The sequence below is a fragment of the Tamandua tetradactyla genome, chromosome 9 (genome assembly GCF_023851605.1).
Source record: "Tamandua tetradactyla isolate mTamTet1 chromosome 9, mTamTet1.pri, whole genome shotgun sequence".
NCBI lineage: Eukaryota > Metazoa > Chordata > Mammalia > Pilosa > Myrmecophagidae > Tamandua > Tamandua tetradactyla.
The window spans coordinates 19,820,394-19,843,142 of record NC_135335.1 but is presented as its reverse complement, the minus strand read 5'-3'; the positions used below and the strand labels follow the sequence as shown (position 1 = coordinate 19,843,142).

The 22,749-nt window shown below is 39.3% G+C and overlaps 1 protein-coding gene across 13 annotated transcripts in view; it reads left to right on the top strand.

Annotated features, from left to right (window-relative positions):
- Window positions 1–22,749, top strand: part of CTNND1 (catenin delta 1) — a 51,047-nt gene that overhangs the window by 4,854 nt on the left and 23,444 nt on the right. For 5 of the 13 annotated variants that reach the window (XM_077116197.1, XM_077116200.1, XM_077116198.1 and 2 more), the window contains exons 1-3: window positions 174–420; window positions 21,067–21,185; window positions 22,415–22,697. The exons of 1 other annotated variant lie outside the window; for it this stretch is intronic. In XM_077116197.1, coding sequence (XP_076972312.1) covers window positions 22,503–22,697 — 195 coding nt within the window. In that variant the 5' untranslated portion in view covers window positions 174–420; window positions 21,067–21,185; window positions 22,415–22,502. Of the gene's footprint in view, window positions 1–173; window positions 421–8,207; window positions 8,262–21,066; window positions 21,186–22,414; window positions 22,698–22,749 lie in introns of those variants that run through there. 7 more of the 13 variants (XM_077116193.1, XM_077116205.1, XM_077116202.1 and 4 more) reach the window with 7 other exon arrangements.

The window sequence follows — 22,749 nt, the reverse complement described above, 5'->3', positions numbered from 1 at the left end:
ATATATATAAAACTTCCCCCTGTCTCTTTTTCTCCTCCTCCTCCTTTCACTCTCTCTTTTTTTTAATTTCCTATATTAAAGTTTCCTATTGGATAAGGGCAGCTCCCTGATTTATGCCTGATTCCTATTGGAAGCTCTCAGGGGCTGACATCACTTAGGAAAGCGAGGGGGTAGGGCTGCCAGATCAGTTTGTCACCACCCAGGCTTCCTTGCCTTTGGCTGGGTGCAACTTCCATTTTAGGTGTTGGATCTCAGAGAAAAAAGAGAGAGGGAGAGAGAGAAAGAAGAGCAAGAAAGGTCCTAAGAGGAGGAAGAGGTGGCGAAAAATCAACTGCTTTGCTGGATTTGTTTTTCTCAGCACATTGGCGAAGCCTTGGGTTTCTTTCTTAAAGGATTGGTTTTTAGAAGTCTGCATTTGAGGTGTGTGCCTTTTTAAAAAATGTGTGTACAGACGGGCAAAGGAGGATAAACCAGTTGAATTTTTTGTCATACGGTAACTAGAGTCTGCTATGCTGACGGGTGACTTTTAAGCAATTATTATTTCTTCTCTCTACTTTCAGTACTTTGGGGGATTTTGGCATTTTATGATATTAAAGAAAAGTAAAATATGCGAGACCTAGAAGCAAACTTCTAGGTCTTCTCAGGGAGATAAATAGATTCAGAGGATTAAGAGCAGCTCTGTAAATTTACATTTTGTGGGTTCACTGATTTTGGATTTTTTTTCTGGATTAAGCTAACATAATTCATTTTTCAGAGCCCAAACCAAAAGTTATTTTTTTGGCATGTTGCGTGTGGGCTGGGAAAGGAATTTGTCCGGGTCGGAAGCTAGTTATACAGATGGTTCTTCATATGTTTCAAAACTTTTTTTTTTCTTTTATTGTTGGATTTGTGGAAATGGAAAGTTGCAGGGAGCTTTGCAGTTTAAATGGTGGTGTTTTTCACCCCCAGCGAGTTTGAACAGCCCAAATCGGTTTCAGCGCTGCTGTTTCTGGGTGGATCCCTCTTTTACTTTTCCAGGTGCGGTAGGTGGGAGCCTCATTCTCCTGTAGCCATAGCTTCCCTGCTTTGCTTTATAAAAGAAAGCAAATGGATCCATGTTAACTGAATTGCCATTCCCTTCTTCCTCCTAAAACTACCTTTGATAGCAAAGATTTGTGGGTGTGTTGTATGTTAAATCTGCCAGTATAATAACGTTTGGTTTATTTGCTTAAAGGGATAAGGAAATTCTAATCATGCTTTTTTAGTGTACCTGAGTTAAATCGCAACACACCTGAAAATATTTTCAGCTTTATGCTTTCCAGAAGGGCAGTGGATTACATAAGGTTAGGTTAGGAGAAACCGCTTACACACTTTAGTGTTTAAAATGTATTTGAGAAAGTTCAAGGGGAATTTTAATTTTTAAACCAAACTGGAAGTTGTTTTTTGGAGGTGAGTTTTCTGTTTGGTTAATTTATCATGAAATCAGAGCTCTGTAAGAGCCAATGACTGCTTCATATCTTATATTTGATCTTAAGATTTGTTTTGTTTTGCTTTTGCAAATACATTTTTGCAAAGATACGAAATCTAGATGGCTATATAACCAACTCATCAGTAGCTGAGAACTGGTTTCCTTCTCCCTTTGAAAATGTTAATCAGTCTGAAATCTATAATTAGGGATAGATACTGCCCTAATTGTAACAAGATGAGCCATAATGTGTAAACTGCTTCTTAGCTTTAAACTGATATGCATCTTCAGTAATCCCGTCATTCCACCCCCTTCCCCCCACTGATTCTTTTTAGACTAGAACACTTCCTTGAATTTCTTTTCTAGAATGAATATTTCTTGAAAGGTGATTGCATCCTTGTGAGGTTGTGACTTCAGGAGGAAATAGAACTTTGTTCCTCTTTTTACTATCCGTGTGAGGGCTACAGTAAATTTTTAATATCTTAATTTTAGGATTATAGCAAGTGCCGTTAAAAAGAAAGAAGACAACGTGCACAGTGTTGGGTTATAGTTCTTGTTTAAGATTTTCCAAAATTTTCAAGTGTTCTCTCTGCCTTATCTCCAGCCTAGGGAGGTTTCTTGGTGGATCTTAAGAAGATTGGTCTTATTGCTACCAGAGTGTCGGTTTCCCACTCAACCTTTAGGGGGAAGGATGAGGGAATCTGAAGGAGTACAAAGGCAATTTGAGAATAGGTTCTGGATGAATGAGTGGTGGTGATTTGGGTCCGACTTTAAATACTGGGCTTTTTGTAGCTGCCCTAAGCTTCCTAGTTAGTGTCCAGGACCATTTTCATGAACCGAAGGCTTCGTTTTGACTAGTGTATGCTATATAGAGCTTTTCGGGTGAAAAAATGGAAGATTTGTCTTTAACCTCACCTCCACTAGTTCTTTCAGGAAATATAGTAAGGGGTGGGCATATGTAAATCTCCTTTTATTTATTTATTTTTAAAGTATTTTGTTTTGCTTCTCATTTTGGTTTTGGGTTAAAAAAGAATGACGAGTATGGGTTGTGTGCGCATTTTCCTTTCTGTGTTCGACTCCTATATACTGTTGGTTTCTTTGTTATGTAAGTGAGGTCTGTATTCCAGGTGGCTTCCCTTTTGAGGGATTAGAGTTCTAGTGCTTTTCTTGGGGTTCCAATTATGGAGAGTTACAAGGGCTAGAACATGTTGTCTCAACTGACATAAAATTGGGACTAGTGAAGATCTTAAAAATATAAAGCTTCAAGTAATTGCTATCCAACCTTCGGTTTATGAGGGCTGCTGTTTAGGAATGGGTGAAATAGGATGGATGCAGATAAATTAAGCATAGATCACTATCAATTGGAAGAACAAAATGATTAGTGCTCTATATTTTATAACTTTCTATTTTGGTGCCTGATGAACTCCTGTTAGTAATTCCACCCACCCAGTACCCACTTTTTAGCCATGTACTAAGCATTTTACATACACTATTTACTTAATTCCTCACAACTGTTTTTGAAGGAAATTGAACCTCAGAAAAGCTAAGAGGTTTGCTGAAAATCTCACTGCTAGTAAGTGACCAAGGCCAGGGTTAAATACTGAGCTGACCAACTGTAAAGTCCATGGACTTTACTGATACAGAGAGAATGGAAAAAACAGCCATAACTAAAATGAGCCCTTGCTAGAGGCACAAGTGTTTCATCTTGTGCAATGTGGGTCCACATTTAGAGTTTTCCCACCCCCTCATGTTGGGGTAATGTATGTTTTCCTTAAAGCCCATGGAGAACTGGATATACTGAAATGGATATCATTTCAATCTTTAGAACAGGGGTCTTTCCATATGTGCGCCATTGTTGTCTTATTTCTTAAACTTACTGGAAATGCCCTAAACTTCATTTGATTATCAGTGAAATTTCTTTTTCCAGAGAATTTTCAAGTATGTGGTTTGGAATGATGCTATCAACTAGTAGGTAGTTCAAATATTTATCACACTGTATTGTAATAGTTTATTTTTGTCTTTCCCATTAGGCTGTGAGCTGCTTGAGTATAGGTATCTTCTTATCTCTATCCTTTTAGCACCTATCTGAGTGTCTGGTACATAGTGAGGTGTTCAGTAAGCCTTGATTAAATAAGGCGCTTGATGAGAATCAGTGAGGGACTGTGGGGAAGGCTGAAAGAAAGTTAAAATAGAAAGTAAAACAACAGATTAATAAAATTGCAATGAGATTTTAAAACTTTTACTTTTGACTATAGTTTTGATCTTTTCTGCATGTCTTCCCTTCCACTTTTTAAGCAAAATTTCTGGAAAAAAACTGAAGATTTTAAGTTTAAATGTTTTCCTTTATCTTGTTTCCTTTCTGGGGAAGTGGTCCAAAGCACTGTGTAAAAAGTAGTGGTTAATATATTTATAAACTATAGTAAGTAGCTCAGATAATAAATAAATGGAAAGACCCACTGGTTAAGAAAGCCTACACTCAAGAAATTAAAATATAATAGGCTTAGAATGAATTAATAGCTTGGAACTAAAACTGTATTGAATGAAATTTTATCTTGAGGTACTTAATAATTATTTAAAGACTATCATGTGTAATATTGTGGATCCAGATACTTTTGGAGATTTAAGTGACCTTTGTATTGCTTGTACAATAATTTCCATTTGAAACTGTTTGAATGTTGCATGTCTTCTTGTCATTGATTTGAATTTCAGAGAATAAATGGAGTAGTTAAAAAAAGAAAAAAATAATGGTCCTAGTCAGTTCATGCCATAATATAGGAGAGTGTCAGTATACCACTGGATCACTCAACCAGTGACAACCTGAAATGTAGACATTTTCGAGGGAAGAGGACCTGGTTGCCCAAAACATTGGGACAGCAGCACTGAAGTGTTGCTTTCAGCATGGTGCTGGAAAGTTCTGTGCTGGTTTTTGTATTTATTAATAAAAGATAAAGCATTTGGGATGATAGTTTTGAATATCAATGTTTCAAAGAAAGCATGTTTGGATATCATTGCATTTTTCTGTCACTGCTTTAGCTATGAAACTTCAGGGGATTTTGTTCACTTAAGTGTGGAAATTTATGTTTGAAGTACCCGAATTATTTTTCATAGGTAGTTTAGAATAATAGTAACAAAAAACTTGCCTAAAAGAATGAATCAGGATATAAATAACTACAAATATTCTTTCATGTTCTCGTCTCTTGAGAAAAGGGTTAAATGTCACATGAAGCTGAAAATAGCAATTGCTCTGCTTAAATGCAGCTGCCTCCAACGTTTCCAATAGAGCATTGAATATAGCCTGGCAGGGAGATTGTTGAATAGGAATCTTCAATCTGGAAAGAACAACTGTTCTGGTTAGAATTATCAAGGGTAAATAAGGGTGCAGATTGATTTGTATTTAGTTGTGTTGTATAATATACTTGTTGGAAGTAATTTTTTCCTCCCTAATTCTACTTAGAATTGCATGTCGTTTGTTACTAAATATTTAAGAACTGAGATTGGGGCCCCCCCTCACTATTCTGGTTCAGGAACAGTGTTTCCCATTTTCAGGGGTGCTTCCTCTCCTTCAGAGTAGTCTGATGTGGACAGTTTGGATCAGGCGTATGGTGAAGGCATTATAAGGACTTAGTGTTTGCTGACCAAAGAGGTAATAGGTAATTTGATCATCACTTTCACAAACATGCTCCATAACATGATGATAAAGGCAATTTTTAACTTTTTGTTTTGAGAAAATTTCAAATTTCAATTAAATTGCCAGAAAAGCACAATAACTCCTTCCTTCACATAGATATCAGTTGTTAACATCTGTACACTTAAGCTTTATTACTCTGTATATTTTGATCAATATGTTGACCAGATTGGGAATTTCTAATCTGAAGATTCCACAGATACATGGAGAGTCAAGCTAGCATGGCATAGTGGTTAAGAGCGTGGATCCTTGAGTCAGACTAGCCCAGTTCACATGGTGTTCTACTACTAGCTGTGTAACTCTGGGCAAATTGGGTAACTGTTCTGGGCCTTGGTCTCCTTATCTGTAAGATGGGGATAATAATGTTAACACATTTCTGGGATTGTTGTGAAGATTAACTGATTTAATATATGCAAAATTCATAGATGAGTGCCCTGTTAATAGTAATACCATATAAGTATTTGTTGTTAGTGAATTCAAATATCACTGGCCTTTTGGACTAAATGCCCTTTAAGGTCCTAAAACCTGAGATTCTATGATAGATATGGATGTTTATATTACAGAATAATAATGTGGGTTTCTTAGATGGGTATAAGCTTAGAATGTTATTTTAAATGGGGAAAAAAGTATCTTTAGTAATAAGCAACATTGAAGAGTTGTGTGGGCAGGGTTGTCCAAAGTAAGGTGTTATAGGAATGGATAGCTTACTAAAATGAGGTGAGAGTGTGTGTGTGAGTGGGGGCGTGAAAGAGGGAGACAAACAATAGTTTCTGTGTAGACTTTGATCCTTTAGGGAGAAAACAGCAATACAAGTTTCTGCCACCCTGTGCCTGTAAGAAACAGAGCTCTAGCATCCAAAGGGTAAACTTCCTTTAATTTGTGTAGAGAATGGATTGAAAAAGTATTTGAGTTTATCATTCTTGATTTTGTACTGGATCCTTTACTTCAAAGTCTTGTCCAAGCAGGATTTTGTGGGATAACATTCAGTTACGAATGGTTGTAGAGGAAACAGTTATATAGAAACTAAGGACGCTTTATCCCTTTTCTTGAAATAAGCTTCCCTTTTGTGTTCAGGAAACCTCATTCTCTATTTGCAGCCCTTATTTATGGACATTTGTAAAACTGTGACATGGAAATTTTGAGTTCTTGAATGCTCCTTGTGAGAGCTTCTAAGAAAGGAGTCTGCTGTTGTATGTGGAAAAGCTAAACTGGCTTGTGGGAAATACATATGTGTAAGAACCAGCCTTGCTGGAAACTTTTAGTTTTCTCCCAGCCTAAGGTTTTTTCTTGTTGTTTTTCCCCCTCCTCTCCTTTATATTAAATAACCCATGAAACTAGAGTCCTGAACAGTATTAAAACTAATTTCTGTTGGTACTCCATAGCTTCCTACTGTAAATTCCTCCACCCATCTCCCCACCTTTTTTTAAGCCACATTTGCCTCTATTGATTCTCCTACTTTTTCTCCATTTGCTTGCCTATTTTCTGTAGTGTCTTCCTTTGCCTCTCTTTGCCTTACCTATCCTTTTCTCTCTTAAATTGTGTCTTCAAGGCATCGCTTTGCCTCATTAACATTTTATATAGAAGTTTCTGCTCCTTATTCTAGAATAAACTGTACTCGTGCTAAAGTCGAAGTATTAGGACACTGCTTCTGGTTTATTTCACTTAAGCCTAGATGAGGATTACAATTGTAATCTAAGAAGTATCTCTTCTAGTAATTCAGGTTAACTTTTATCTTTTTGATTTTCATATCTCATCCACATATACTAATTAATTACTCTTTCTGTTCAATTGACAGTAGAACAAAATAAATGACATTGGAATGCAGTGGCACACTGAGAGGTCTCTGTGGAATAGACTGATTTTTGTTTTAAGAAACATATATATATATATATATATATATATATATTTATTTATTTTTTTTTTTTGACATGGGCAGGCACTGGGAATTGAACCCGGGTCCTCTGGCATGGCAGGCAAGCGTCCTTGCCTGCTGAACCACCGTGGCCCAGAAACTTATATTTTAAGAACCCAAAACGTATTCTGTTAGTTGAGGACCTAAGATATTGTTAAAGAAACTAGGTCAACCTTTCAATACCTATTATCAAAGCACCTGCGGTTCCCATTTCATTGCAAATGAAGTAAATCTCATTGAAAGAAGTAGCTGGTATATATTCAGCACACTTTAAAAATAGAATAGTCTATTTTAAAAGAGAAATAGGTTTCAATCTGATTTCTTTCCAGTACTTCTTTGTTGAATGGGAGAAGTTCTGTAACCTCTCTGTTCTGCTCTCCATTGACTACTTTGTAAACCAGGGCAAAGTTGAACTCTAGAATGTATACCCTGCTGAAGGTCAACCAGATCAGCAGATAAGGCTCACAGTAGACCCTAATTCATGTGCCTAAGATTGCAGTTAGAAAAAACAAATGGGATGGGTGGGGAAAAAAACCTGAGTCAAAGCTGATTTGGTTTAAAAAGTTGTAACTTTTTTGTTTTCATTGAAAAAATAAAATATCTTTATTAAAAAAAAAGTTGTACGATGTGCTGGAATACAACAATAAACCAAATAGACCTAATGCTTGTCCTCACAGACTTTATGTTCTAGTTGGAAGAGACAGATAATAAGCAAGTAAATATGTAGTATGTCAAAATGGGGTAATACTGTTCAGAAAAAATAAACAGAATAAGGAAGATGGAAGATGCAAAGAGGATGGAAGATAAAAAATGCTGGGTAGACACGAGGTTATTTTATATAGAGTGGTCAGAGAGGGCTGCTTCACTTAGAAGGTTATATTTGAGAAAGGCCTAAAAGAAAGAGGGGATTTAGTCATGTGCACATGATAAGAACAGGAAGTGCAAAGGCCCTGAGGCTGGTTGTTGCTATTGGGCAAGATAGGTAGGAGGATAGTAGGAGACCTGATTAAGAGAGGTCCAGTTAGTAGTGAGTGGGTGGTGGGGAAGGGAGAGGAGAGGGGACAACATTACGGCCTTGTTTTGTACTATATTGTACAAAGAAAAATGGTCTCCTCACTTCAGACCCCAGAGATAAAAGCTGTTACCTTTTTGTGTGTCTTTGAAAGGGATTGGCAGCACCTGACCCAGCTTCCATCCTTCTCCCATTGCAGAAGTTTCATGTAAGTATAGTCAGCAAGTAATTTGCATAGTAGATTTTGCATATAAGTTGATGACCCTTTTCTTGGGGAATGATAATAATAATAATAGGCAACCACTTAGTATTAGCTGTATGTGTTTGGGGAGTGAGGTGAGATGCAGAATTTTCATTTCTGGAGAAATACATTTCTCCACCTTCTGATCTACATAGTCAATTTTCTGTCAGTAAGAGGACTGGCCTGAACTGGGTACAGTTTCCTTTGATTTTCATTTGTTAGTTTGGTACATATTTTTGAACAACAATTACACCTGCTTCACTTCTGCGTCTTGTCCTTTTGCTCATTTGACCAAAATACCTACTGCTTTCCCCAGAGCCCTAATTGTTGAGATTTAATGGCTTCCCGGACCACTATAGGTTACCTTATCCATATTTCTGTTTTGCGCTTCTGGGGAGTTGATCAACCCTGATAACTAATTGTATGCTACTATTTTCCTTTTCCATGTGTGTGTTTAAGCAGTAAGGGTTATTAAAGCTACTTATACTGAGCCACTTGTCCTGGATGACTTTGCTTGGGGTTGAGGAAGAAGCAATAGCTATTTAAAGATTGAAACTCTGTGGGAACTTCACATAGGAAAGTAAAAGGATATTTGATTACCAGAGTACCTGTGTCTTGAATCACCCACTCTTACTTTCCCTGTCATGACTTCTCGTTTAGCTAGTCTGTCCCTCAGTGAAAGAGTCCCTCTGTCTCCCTTACTTACTTTGGACTTGAATCTTGTAACTTGACATGGCTACTCTCTGTTCTTGCCTTTAATTATACCTACCTACTTGTCATCCTCTTTACTTAATATCATCCTTGGGAGGTGACTTCAATCAGGAAATATTCTTGATTTTTTCCTCCCTGACTCTTCTCCTTTGGTCAGGTAATGAATGGTATCATCTTACATAGGAAATATTCCAGGCAATCACAGATACCCCCAAAATACAAAATTTCTTAATGAATGTGTAATGTGTATTCACCATTTGTAGATGGGGCTGGGATATTTGTGGTTGTCTTGAGCATGCTTTTTTTTTTTTGTATGCTGTGTGGCCTGGGTCACATTTCATTCTTTTTTTCTATGTAAGTATCCTGTTATTGCAGCACCATTTGTTGAATTTTTGTTTGCTTGATTTCTTTCTTTCTTTGTTGTTTGATTTTTGGGAAGTGCACGGTGCCAAGAATTGAACTCGGGTATCCTGCATGGCAGGCGAGAATTCTACCACTGTATTACCCTGGCACTCCCTTGAGCATGTCTTTTAATGCTTTTTTTTCTATCCTAAACCTTCAGTGGCATGTTTCCTTGTGGAAATATTTCTCTTTGTGGTCCCTCTACAGAAATGTTTTGCTATACACTTTTCTTTCTTAAACCTGAAGTTAAAATAACTTGCTTGGATAAGTGTCAGAGTTAACACTTGAATCCAGAGTTAACAGTTTTTGTTATATTGTCAGTTGAGCTAGAATTATCTAGAGACTTAAATGCTAGATTTAGGACTTTGGAGTCCTTTTTGAATGAAATATAGAGCTAAGGTTTGAAAATTTGGTACAGCTCTTTGTTCCTTGGAGGAAAATTTAAGATGTTTGAAAATTAATGTGGTTGTCCAATCTGCAGTGTAAGTAGGGTTATCCTTCAATATAGCAAATCAGAATTCCAAAGGAGGCAATGCTGACAAGGCAATGCTGTGACTCTTAGCCGTCTTTTAGTAATTTCTTGTTGAGGTTCTGAGTCTAGAATATAGGATTTAGTACAGTGTAACCCACCCATCCGTGTATTTAAATCCATGCTTTCAATGAGCCTCTAATCCAGACTGAATAATGATCTGAGCTATCTGGTAAGCAGTAAAACATGTTCAAATAATGTATTTTATAACTAGCTCTCTTTTTGCAAGAAGAATGTGGTGGTCACTGGAATGTCTGTGATGAAGGACAGTACAGTGGTTCCCAACAGACTAATCAGAATCACTTTAAGGCCTTATAAAAACAGGGATTCCTAAAAATTGAGGTATGGGGGACAGGGAGGTGGATTTTGGTGACTTTATTTTTAGTTTTTTAAAGCTCCCCAGGTCATTCCGCTCAGTCAGTCAGGTTTGAAGCCCACAAAACCTGAACATTTGAGTTAAGCTTCATAGGTTTGTGGTTATCTCAGGTGGGTGGTTATTTTAATTAGTGTGTGGCACAGAGAAGAATAGTTCATGGTAGTAGATGTGGTGAAAAGGTAGGACTAATTTGAACATCCTAAATTGTTTTGGAGCTACAGATGTCACTCCCTGATTTGGGGGTTATGCCAGCACTTAGCATGGTTTGAAGGACTTGCCTATTATAGGGGGAAGGGAAACTTTTAGACCATATCTCCATTTCCCCTCTCCATTTTGAATTTCTGGAGTAAATTCAGGAGAGGATGTTAGCATTGAAGCTCAGCTGGAGAATTTGTTTAAAATTTGACAGGAAGGGCCAGTGTCACTTCCTGTCTGAAAAGGAAGGGCTGGCTTCCTTCCCTTCCTCCTAGGCTAACTCTGGCCAACTTGGAATATGGGTGGAGGAGGGGCTGGTCATATTAGCATTCTTAACTAGTTATCATGCTTTGGGAAATCCTGTTACCATCATGGTTAAATGTGGCTGCAAAACATTTGCTCTCTTCTTTTTCCTTACTTGAAACATCAGAGATTGGTGCTGTGTGGGTTCTTGTCTCTCTGCCCTTATAGGACATCTTCATTAGGTTTGGCTATTGGAGTCCAGAAGGCCTCTAATCTCCCAGACATTATTATCTTACCCTTAACCTTACATATACCTCTCCAATATTCCCTAACATTTGAAAATAGATCAAGGAGTTGTATGGAAGAAATTGAAACCTTTGACACTGATGGGGAGTAGGTTGGGGAAAGGAGAACATTAATGGGCAGAGGGGAGGGGATGACAAAGGTTTTTTTATTTTTAAATTGAGCCAAGAAAGCATTCCTTCTAAGTGGGGCCAGTTGGCACTCTTCCTGCTATTTTAGTACAGGCTTTTTCCTACTGACCATTCAGTTGTATTAAGTGTTTGATGTGAGCTTGAACTGTGGTCTCTGGGGTGGGGGTGGGGAGGAGAGTGGTGGAAACAGCTGGTGCCTTCATCAAGCCATCTCAGTTATGCTTCTTTTTAGAGTGTTTGGTAGTGGGGAATGGGGGTTGGGGAGGAATTAGATGTCTGTTAGCAGAGTCCTAGCAACTCGCATGTAGTGGGATTGGATTCTCAGGCACTCTTAATACTATGTGGGATGTTGGCTAGTTGGAATGTAGCTAAATCTTTCCCAATCATTTTCTTTTGCCTGATACTCTTCCCTCTAATTCTTTCAGTTTTGGGAGAAAAGGGTGTGGGAAGTTAGATAGCAAAGCATATGCATGCATTTCTAACTTTTGAGTATTCAGCTTAAGTCCTCATACCCTCCAGTGATTTTCTTCTTACCCATTCATTATTCCTTTGCTTAGTTTTCTAAATGTGTTTGCAAACAGCCAGATATACAATTAGAACCAGGACATCTGGTGAAGTCATGCTGAATTGTAACCGTTTGGCTATACTGGTCCCTCTGCCTCCTTCAGACACCAAGGTGACTATATTTCTGAGTCAGCACTCCCTTTCTCCCTCACCTGCTCAGCTTGAGGCAGGAAAGCTGCCAGGCATCCATTGGAGCAGCAGCACACTGACATGGGTGTGTTCAGTTCTCTGTCTGGGCTGTGCCTTCTACAAACTTTTTTTTTAAAGTGTCTCAGAAAACTCTCCTGAACTACACTATTTTCATCTGCTTTTATATATCTACCCTGAACAGTAGTACTTAAATTTACTATGATTTATTTTAGCTCAGGTATGAATGAGGGAGAATAGTACCAATTATAACCAAGTTTTCAGTTACTTGAGAGAGAAAAGGAATTAATCATGTTTGGTGCTCTGCAAGAAGTCCTGAACTTTTAGTTTCATGTGTTTCCATAATAGAGTTTGCAGTTGGCTAGGCCTTGTTGTTCAAGTTCTGATCTTAAATACAGTGTTAAATATTCACTTCTCTATCCAGCCCTAGAATGGCTGACTGCTTTGTGTATTCCTACCCCACCTACTTCCTCTGGTTTATAAGAGATCCAGATATGGACTAATTCTTTCGAAGTTGTGCTGCCTAGATCAGTGTTCAGCTTGGAGTATTTCTAGTCTAAGCTTGTCAAAGAAGAAGGAAAAAAAAAGTGAGGAGGAAAGATGAGAAATGATAGCCTATTTACTAATTGTCTAGGATGTCCCTGGTTGGAGAACTCTGTGCTGAACTTTGTGCTGTTTTATGCACAGAAAATTGAGCCCTTTGGGCAAGGGATATCACTTCTTTGGATTTCAAGAATGTGGCTAATAGAACTTAACCTCTGTCTGCATCTGTGCTAACTTCCAATGGGCTTGTGCAAGATAATAGGAAAATGTTTTATATCTCCCATTCTTGGAGTCAATTGAAAACCCTTATTTGGAAGGGAGCCTTTCTTTACTGACTGGGCTCCAGGTCTTCAGCTCTTGGTCTACTCTAGGGGTTCAGGGGCTAAAGTGCAGCAAGCAGGAAAAGCTGAAGTTGGCTTGACCTCTCTGTCACCAAGGCTGCTGTGCGATTCCTAGTGACTCTCCTCTCATTCTCTAGGGACAGTGGGGGAACTTTGCTCCCAGGACCTGATAAGCTGGTGCCTGTCTTGTCTCTTTATAGGGTGGAGTCTGCTGCCTTTGTTTGTTCTCTGTGGGGCCTGTTTTAGGAGTCAATTTTATGCTTGTGGAAAAAAGAAGAGACTTTGAAAACAGTAGAAATGGGTGATAGGGAAAGTGACAGGGTCTGTTGTAAAGTAGTTCTCCAGGTGGGGACTCTTCTCTTGGCTGAATTCAGGTTGGTGACTGGATTGCCAGAATGAGGCTTTTTACAGGGACATATCACAGATAACTGAATTTAATGTAACAGCATCAGTATCTTTAAAATCCCCAGTGCTATGCCTTAAAAGTAAAGAAACTTGCCAAGTAGGAATCTTAAAAAGCCCCTCAACCCCTCCAGACCCTTCTGTCCATACACAGTATCATTCTGCTGACTCTTAAAGGCCTGAGCTTTGTCCTGGGTAGTGTTGGCTGGGGGCTGGGAGGAGGGTTGTTTTCCTTGAACATGATAAGGAACCGAGCAGGGCAAAGTGGGAGCTCTGGCTGGTGATTGGTAGACAGGGTGCCCTGGAATGCGGTTGGCCTGCAGCCCAGAATCCAGTACTTTGTATTTGTTTGTTTCTGGGATACTGTGGTCTGGTGCTACTGACAGGAAGTGAGAAAGCTGGGAGTGGGAGAACAGAAAGGGGCGATGTCTTTGTGGTTCTCCTGTGAAATCTCTTTGTCCCTAGAGAGCAGCTCTCTGCTACAGAGCTCTACAGAGAAGAGAGCAGTCTTTGTGTGTAATCCGTCTCAGAGCATCTAGCTATTCGGAGGGATTAGGGAGAGTGTGAATTCCGACTGGCCTTTTGCGCTTTAGCACTTGAGTTATATAAATGGCCTTGATCTTTTAGCATAAGAGATCTCACTAAATTTTGTTATTGCTATTTATGGACCTCAAAGATTTAATTAAGAAAGGAATTTTAGAAGGAGGTGGACCTTAATGTTTATTCATTGTATATAATGCAGATACCTGAGTGGGATAGAAAGAAATGGGCAGCGCTGGGGCCCTGCATTTTAGGTCCCATCTTTCTAATTGGCTTCCTAATCCCACAGAGCAGGAGAAACCTACCCATTCTTTGGTTTCTATATTGAGAGGTACTGGGAATACTCTAATGTTAGAGCAAACTAGGAGATGGTTGGTAGTTTTCTTGAATTTTATTCCTATCTGGAGACTGAAGTAGCACCTGTAGCACTCCCTGCCCTTGCCATCCTCCTTTCTCTCTTGCTTTGTATTTGCCCTGCCCTCCAACCCAGCTGTGAAACAGACATCCCTTCTCACTTTGTGGATTGGGTGGCTGAGTTCTCAACTTCTTTCCTTGCTGGCTAGTCCCTGAGCATACAACACAAACCCGCCTTTGATTACTCAGGAGGACAGCTGCCCTAGAGGCAGATTGCTAACATACCACTAGAACAATCCCTCCCCTCTGTTCAGTTGCTGGCTAGCACAGTCTTCCCTACTTCTAGTTCCTTCTGTTTCCCACCCCATCTCTGATCTCTGCTTTTGGTTTACTGAGATGACAAATTAAAAATGAGAGTATGGATATTTGCAATAATATTTTCTTTCCTGGGGTGTGTTCGTGTGTGTGATCAGAGAATGCGGCACGTAGCTAGATTTCTACAGCACATTTGTTAGTGGGGAGGGGTTTGTGCAAAGTAATACCTTTGGTCCCTGCCACCTTCCCTTCTGTGTGCTTTTTCTTTATGAAGGGGATATGAGGTAGATTGCAAGCTACTTTTCCCCAAAATTGAGTAAGCGCTTGTTCTTTAACATGAAGGTCCAGACCCTAAGGTCTAGTTGATTCCACCTACCCCCTCCCTCACCCCAAAGTTTGCTTTTAGCCAACTTCACTGTGTTAGAATAACTTTTAACCACAGGAAGCATAGACAGTTCATACTCATTGAGCATTTCCATTGCTTACTACCTTTATTACCTTAGAGGAGATACTAAATACTTGTCACGCACAATTTACTTATCTTTAAAAAAAAGGGGGCAACATTAGTTCAAAGGATTTGGAGAGGATTATGTATAAAAACTTATAGGGGGAGATAAGTAATTAATAATTCCCAACTTTTCTTCCCCTTTGAAGTTTGAAATTTTTACTTTATTTTTTCAGATTAGAAACACTTCAGCCATGTGCCCTGTTGTTGAAATAGGTTCTGACTGGTTTCTTCGTAGGCCCACACCTTCTCTCTCTGTGGCTTGTGTTCAGACTCAATCTGATAGAAAGATAAATCTTGTTGGTCTTTTTTCAGGGCTCTGAGGAAATGGCACTGAGTTATTTAATATGAACCAAATACATGTTTTCCACTTTTCCAAGTTATCTTCAAATGATAGGGAAAGAGATGGGGAGAGTGCCATAGAAAGAAACTAAGATTTGATGAGTAGCTATCTCTTTAAAAAAGGAATGTGAACTCAAACAGTTGGATGGCCTAGAAAACCCTAAAGTTAAGCATTTTTCCATGAATTTTTTTTTCTAGCCCAGGGAAGGAAATGGTATAAGGTGCCCTAGTTAATTTTAGGATTTTTCTTTTATGACTTATGAGTTAAACAGTGCAGTACCTTACCATTTGGATTAGATTTTTTTCTCATTTTCTATTGTGTACTTGGCATTTTCTACTCCTCTGGTAGAAAGGAGAAAGGCTTTGGCCTCTCCCCTTCCTCTAGTCTGACACCTCCCTCTGCTTTTTGCCTGTCCCTCTTACCTTTGTTTCCTTATCGGCTCTCCCTAAAGTCTTTCTTTCTCCTTATAAGGCTAGGTGAGATGCCTTTGGCAAGGTTGCAACAGGGACCCAGGCAAGTAACTCAGTGTGTCTCAGACTTTCTCAGGATTGAGAGCAAATTCAGTGTTAATCTGTCCTGCTGGAGGACCTTGGAGAGGCTTGTGGGTAATGGGGGAGGAGAAGTAGGCAGCTTGGCCTGAGAGATCAGAAGGACTTGTTAGACCAGTCCTGTGTGTGTGAGTGAGTGTGTGTGTGTGTGTGTGTATCATGTATGCTCCAGGGAAAAGCAGGTTTTGTTTCTGTAGCCTTTCAGAACTGGGGGCCCCTTCTGTAGCTGAGAACCACACCCTTCCTTTACTTCAAAGCCAGCCTAGCATTTAGCCATTTTATTATGTTATGGTTTGGGGGGCTTCCCATAATAACTGGGTAAGGAAGTAATTGGGAAGAGCAAGAAGAATGTTCCTTCTGGTCTCTGCATTTAGGAGATCATGATAGTGGCATTTTTGTTTTGTTTGCTTTTTGTTAAATCAATAAAAACTAAATCTTGACAGGTAATTTTGGGTCAAGATTATAAAACAGAAGTAGTTTAAGATGCCTTAGTAAGCTATGAAGATTGCCAGGTTTGACCTCCTTTTTAACAAGAATTATTTTTTAAAAATTATTTTAAAATTCTTATTTTCTCCAAAATCCCAATAGGATATTATACGTCACTCTTTCCTAAAAGGAGGGTGATTTGCCCAGAGACTCCCTTAATTTATCAGAGAGATTCATGGTAGATACAGTGATACCCAGTTTTTCTTTGCTTTCTTATAAGTCTCCTTCAGCTAGTCATCCTTTTTAGTGCTCTAAATGGAGAACTGGGCATAAAGCAGATTCACAGGGGACCAGAGAAGCTGCCAATATATAAGTCAAAGCCACGTTCTGAATATAGGTGGCTGTTAACACAAAGGGATGATTCTTTTGTGACTCCCAGAAGTTCTCAGTTCAGATGAGATTGTGAAGTTGAACAGAGCCTTCCCTTTTTTAGGTTTTATGCAAATCAAGCCTGGGAATTTGAGGATTAGAGTAGAGAGTCTTCCCCAGTGAAGGGAGAAGTACTAAAATTGTTCTGACTGGGAGCTTCAGACAGTGGAACATCAAGTAGAGTGGTGGGGTACTTACTTAGACTTTGGACTCTGATACAAGCACTCTTTGTGATAAGGTACCATAGAAAAACTATTGACACAACCTTTGATTTAGAAACAGGATATAAATTTCTGTGTGTATGGGGTTGAATAAGAGTAATTGCTTTGAATTTTGGGGCAAATGTCAGTTAAGGCAGTAAAAGGCATTTTAAAGGAATCTACAGTACAGTAGATTCCACAGTACAGTTGGAATGTGGTATAAAACAGTATGTGGTGTTACAGGTATGATGATTTATCGACTGGTATGATACTCTTCAGTAGGCTCAGTGTACTTTTTTAAAAAAAGCTTTTTGAAATCCCACGATGACATGGAAATGGAGTTTTGCTTATCAGTGCTCTTAGAGGGAGACTATGTATTTGTGACATTGGTTGTGATTTCATGTTGAATAAATGGGAAGAAGGGAGGAGAGCTCCCTTTGGGACTGGCTACAGAAAATAAGTTATTTCTCGAGCACCCAAAGACTACTTTGTGGGTTCAGAGTTCTCCGTCTCAGGAAAAAATATCTTTCCTCTTATTGCAGTAAGGTCCCCAGCTAGTTTTTGGCAGAGACAGGACTTGAACCCCAGGTCTTTTGACCCCTAGTCTGGTATTTCGTTTTTCCCTTCTAGAGTGTGAAGAAAATCTTGTATTTTATGGGGCTGTGGATATAGGAGAGGGGAGCATGGACTAACACCCGTAGTTTATTAAAAAAAAAACCCTACCACAATGTCAAAACTCTAGTCCCTCTGTTTAGCTATTTGTAGTAATATTCGTAATAGTAACAGTATTAATATCTTTCTTTGTGTTGACATTTTTCTAAGCACTTTAAGTGGATTGTCTTATTTAATCATAACTACCACCCTGTGTATTTTTATTTCCCCCATTTTATGGAATAGGAAGCTGAGGTTTAGAGAGATGAAATAGTAATTTGCCAGTCATATAGTTAAGTGATAGAGCTGGGACTTGAACCCAATCTGACTGCTCAGCCTATATTCTTAACCTCTTAAGAATCATAATTCCAATTTATGTTTCTACCACCAGTTTGCAGTAGAACAAACCTTCATTCCAGTGATTGTGCTGTTGGTTAGTGATTTTCACACTGCTGCCTAGTTAGCATTGTTCAGCTGTTTGGTCCTTCTGGATATTTTATTAAATTTAACTTCTTTCGGTTTGGAGTTTTTAAAGAGTGAGACTGAATTTTTATCGCCATTGCTTAAATGAGGGAGATTGCGTAATAATAGGAAGGTCTTTCTAGTATGTGGGGAATACAATAATATAGGACCTATGGCTTGTTAAGAGTAAAACTAGTTATTCTCAGAAAATATAGTTCTAGGGAAATAGCAAGAGTTACTTTATGTGTCTCGCTCTCCCTTTCGGAACTCCTCAGTGGCCGCTCTGTGGTGATAGCAGGTGTAATCCATTTGAAAACTAAGTGGCAAACCTGGAATGGTGTTGGCTTGATTCTCTGTCAAAGTTAGTTAATGGTTTGCAGACTCTGATCTGTACATAATCTTTTTGTGATGTGCATGACAGGGAGAAGAATTCTTAAGCCTGCTATGAGGCCATTTACTGTAGCTTGTCTAATCGCTCTATTCTCTTCTCCAACTAATGCTTCTTTTTCCTCTGATTTTTTTCTTTCTCCCACTTATATCTCATATCTAGACATTATGGATAACCCTTAAGTCTAAAGAAAATTGGAAGCCCTTTCTTTTCCCTTTTTCCTATGGTGTTTGGGAAGAAGGCTCTTAGGGGTTATCCATTTTATACTGATCTTCTAATTTTTTGACTTGATGGTGAATTTAAATTAAAATTTTACCATTAACTGTGAGACTTTCGTTCATTTTTCCACCTATGAGCCTGTTTTCTCATTTGCAATAAAACTTACTTCCTTAAGGGTTGTTGTAAGGATTGCCAGGATAATAAATGTAAAGCATTCAGTAATTGCTGGTTATTTCCACCTTCCCTTTCTCCTTGGTAGTAAACTGCTAAGATCATATATTATGCTGTGATGACTGCTAAGCACTAGCATATATGGTGAAAATATCGTATGTTCCAGAAACATTGTTCTAAGTAGGTTCTTTTGGTAAATTGAGTTGAAGTAGGAAAACCAGCTCATCCCCTCAATAGAACCCAGTTATGCGCTTGATCCAATTAATTTCATCTACTGGTTTGTAAAATAGTTTTGGGCTGAGGCATTACCATTAAGTAATGTAATTGGAAGAGAGAAACTAACTCTTGAAACAACTTAATACCTCATTTTTGTATAACATGCATCATGTTATCTGATCCTCACAGCAACTCTTGAGTTAGACAGGGCTAGTGGTGGTATTGGCATCTTACAAATGAGAACATGGCAGGTACCTACTGCTGTTGTGGCTAGTGGCAGAGCCAGGACTGGGATCCATCTTGTATGTCTTATTTTATCCCACACAACCTCTGCTTCTGCCCTTTTTCAGGCAAAAAATCTCTCCGTACTTTTAGACCTAAGAATCTCATCTTCTCTTTCTGTTTAATTATGCTGCCTCCTCCTCAAATTAGAGGCAGATGGTCAGCTTTAAAGCCATGAAGATGGAAGAAGGTAGTGTCTCTCTAGATTTTGTTTCCTGACCTGGACCCCTGGGTAGTTTTCCTTACTTTTCTTCCTAACCCCCAGTCTTGAATTAAAGTTGTGGGGATAAAAAGTGGCAGGCTGACAGTGTCTTTCTGCAGCAGGCAGGCTGTCACTGTATGCCCTGTAGTAGTGGTAGTTTGAGCTTTATTAGTGAAGATTACAGGGCAGAGGCTGCCAGACTGGTAACTGCAATTCAGGCCTTTTGAAACTTAATAACTGGAAGAATCTCTCTTGAGTCCTCTTGCTGTGGAAGGTTCATAGGTCATTGTACATAGCGGAAGGGCAAGGGCTTAAAATGAAGAAATGGAATTGAAAAGGAGAAACACTTTTTTTTCTTTTACATGGGTGGGCACCAGAAATCGAACCTGGGTCTCCAGCATGGCAGGCGAGAGCTCTGCCTGCTGAGCCATCATCGCCTGCCTAGAGCAACGTTTTTTATAAGGGTATTTATTAAAGACTTGAGTGTCCTGTTGGAATGTAGGGTGGGAATATGAGAAAGCCCAGATTGGCTTTGGACTGAAAGGAAGGATAGGAATTGATATGTGATTAGGTTGTCCAGAGCTTGGGTAGGAAGGTTTAGAGAAGGGCCACCATGTTCTCAGATTCAGTCACTGGAATCCCTGGAACGAGTCATAATGATAGAGAATTAAACTGGTGTGTTTTTTTTTTTGTTTGTTTTTTTAACATTTTATTGATAAATCTTCACACACATACATTCCATACATGGTATACAATCAGTGACTCACAATATCATCACACAGATGTGTATTCATCACCGTGATCCTTTTTTGGAACATTTTTATCACTCCAGAAGAAGAAATAAGAAAAAAGAAAAAGTCATACATACCATACCTCTTACCCCTCCCTCTCACTGACCACTAGTATTTGCATCTATCCAATTTATTTTACCCCTTGTCCCCCTATTATTTATTTATTTTTATCCATATTTTTTTCATCAAAACAGGTGTTTTTGATCCAGGAAGAGTTTATTGGGTACCTTTTCATTAATTTCCTCCGGGAACTCTTGCTTGTTGAACAGTGAATATAGTCTAAGGCAAACAGGCCCAAGAATTTGAGTTTGGTGGGGCTCTGGTGAGCGTGGGAAAGGGAGCTTAAGCAAAAGGCTCAGCCTAGGCTAGTCCCCACATGTCTTCCTCATCTCTACTATTGCATTGGTTTCTCAATGTCTTTGCGGGCATGCTGGAACTGGGCTTTGAGGTTTCTGTCTTTGAGAGGTGGGAAGGAGGGGGAAGGGCATCCTAACAGCAGGGTCCCCCTCCCTCCGACTTCGTTGCTGGAAATAGGTAGGGGGGGTAAGTGGGGTTTTATTCATACTGTAATCTGCTCCTAGTTCTAAATGAAAGTAAAAGTAGTAGAACTCTGGTATGACAGTAGAGTCCAGGTTTTGATGAAATCACATCCAAGTCCCGGGTATCAGAAAACAGTGAAGTCCAAAAGGCGTCTGTTACATTAAGCAATTCCAAATCATATTTGAAATTATTCCCTTCCATTTCCAAGTGTCTTTCTCACAATATACCTTCCCTTCTCATTTTATGTATCGGGTATATTTTATTTTCCTCTCATTCCCATTTTTCCTCCAAATATTTCTACAGCTCTCTCCTTCCTGCTTCCTCCTTGCTGTGGTGGCTGGGACGCTTCTCCCATGACTCTTTGAGTCTAGACTGGGCTGTTCTCTGTGTTAAATCAATCAGTTACGACCTTCTCTTAACAGGTGTGTATGCAAATATGTTTATTAAGAATAAAAAATATCTATTATAAGTGCTTTTTTCTTTAGGGGTTGATGAGAGGGTGGGGAGTAGGGAAGAAAATGTATCCTAAAACCTACTTTTCAATATTGTATTATTTTTGGACTGGCCTTGAAATCTCTCAGGTATAGGAGAGAAACCCTGTGAAGTTCAGCAGTTTGAATACAATGCTCCTGCCTTTACTAACCAACTTGTTGTTTATATAATAAAGGTATGGGGAGCCCTTGATTTCTATATTAGTAATCATTTATTGTAGAAACAGCATACAGAAGCCCTCTAGATACTAGAATAATTAACCTGGATTGGAACAAATCAAAGGGGCAAAATAGTCTATTTAGAGCTCTCTGCAGAGTTGTAGGAAATTCTAGCCATTGATTAGTTAGGATTTGAACTACTTTGGAGAAAGATTTCCGAGTTTCAGCCTAATGCTCCATTTCCTATTCCCCAGAGAAGTAAAGGCCCTGAAAACAGTGCCTTTTTACACACAGTTTTTGTGTTCTATTGCTGTCTCCATTAGTCAAGAAACAAGTTTTGCCCTCAATATAGTAGCATAATTTTGAAAGGTAGAAAGACCTCTTCATAAATGTCTTAAATACAAGGGCTTTTAAATTGAGAATCTAGCCTTAATTTTGTCTCCTGTCTTTGGTGGGAAGTTTTTATTATTTCCATTTCTTACTGGCATTTTAATTTGACATATTGATTTAGTATATTTTACCTCACTGCAGCAATTTCGGCGTTCAGATTTGGGAGAGGTTAAGTAAAATCTGTACTGCTCTCTTATCTCTAAAGTGGCTTGCTTCTGCAGGACAGATTGCTGGTTTGTACTGTTGAATATAACTGTTCATTGCAGTTGATGCCAGTAAACTTTTCCAGGGACAGATAATCTAATTTTAATCTCACGTCATGGTTCCAGCCTTTAGCTGCATCCTCCCTCACTTACCAACAGTGTAGTTGTATCTAGTTGGCACCTTTCCTTTCAATAGTTATTCCTGGTGGGTTGTGGAGTAGGATAGTGGGAAAAGGATCTTGCGCTATTAGACCTGGTGAAGGGTTCCCAGGCTGGTGGTGGCTTGCTTTCTGTACTGCAGTACTACCACAAGAGGGCATCTTTGGCTCTGGGATTAATAATTCATCTCTCTTCTCTGACCTGTGACCCTTTCTCCCCTCTTTCTTACCCTTTCCCGGTGGTGTGAAGTGAGGGGGGCTTTCTCCCTCCTTCCTCCTCCCTCTGTGATCCACCTTCCTTTTTACCCTGCCCTGCGGCGGCTCTGCCCCTTACCGTCATGGACGACTCAGAGGTGGAGTCGACCGCCAGCATCTTGGCCTCTGTGAAGGAACAAGAGGCCCAGTTTGAGAAGCTGACCCGGGCGCTGGAAGAGGAACGGCGCCACGTCTCGGCGCAACTGGAACGCGTCCGGGTCTCACCACAAGATGCCAATCCACTCATGGCCAACGGCACCCTCACCCGCCGGCATCAGGTAACCCCTCTTTCCGTCAGACCTGCAGGTAGGATTTTGGCATGGTTATAGA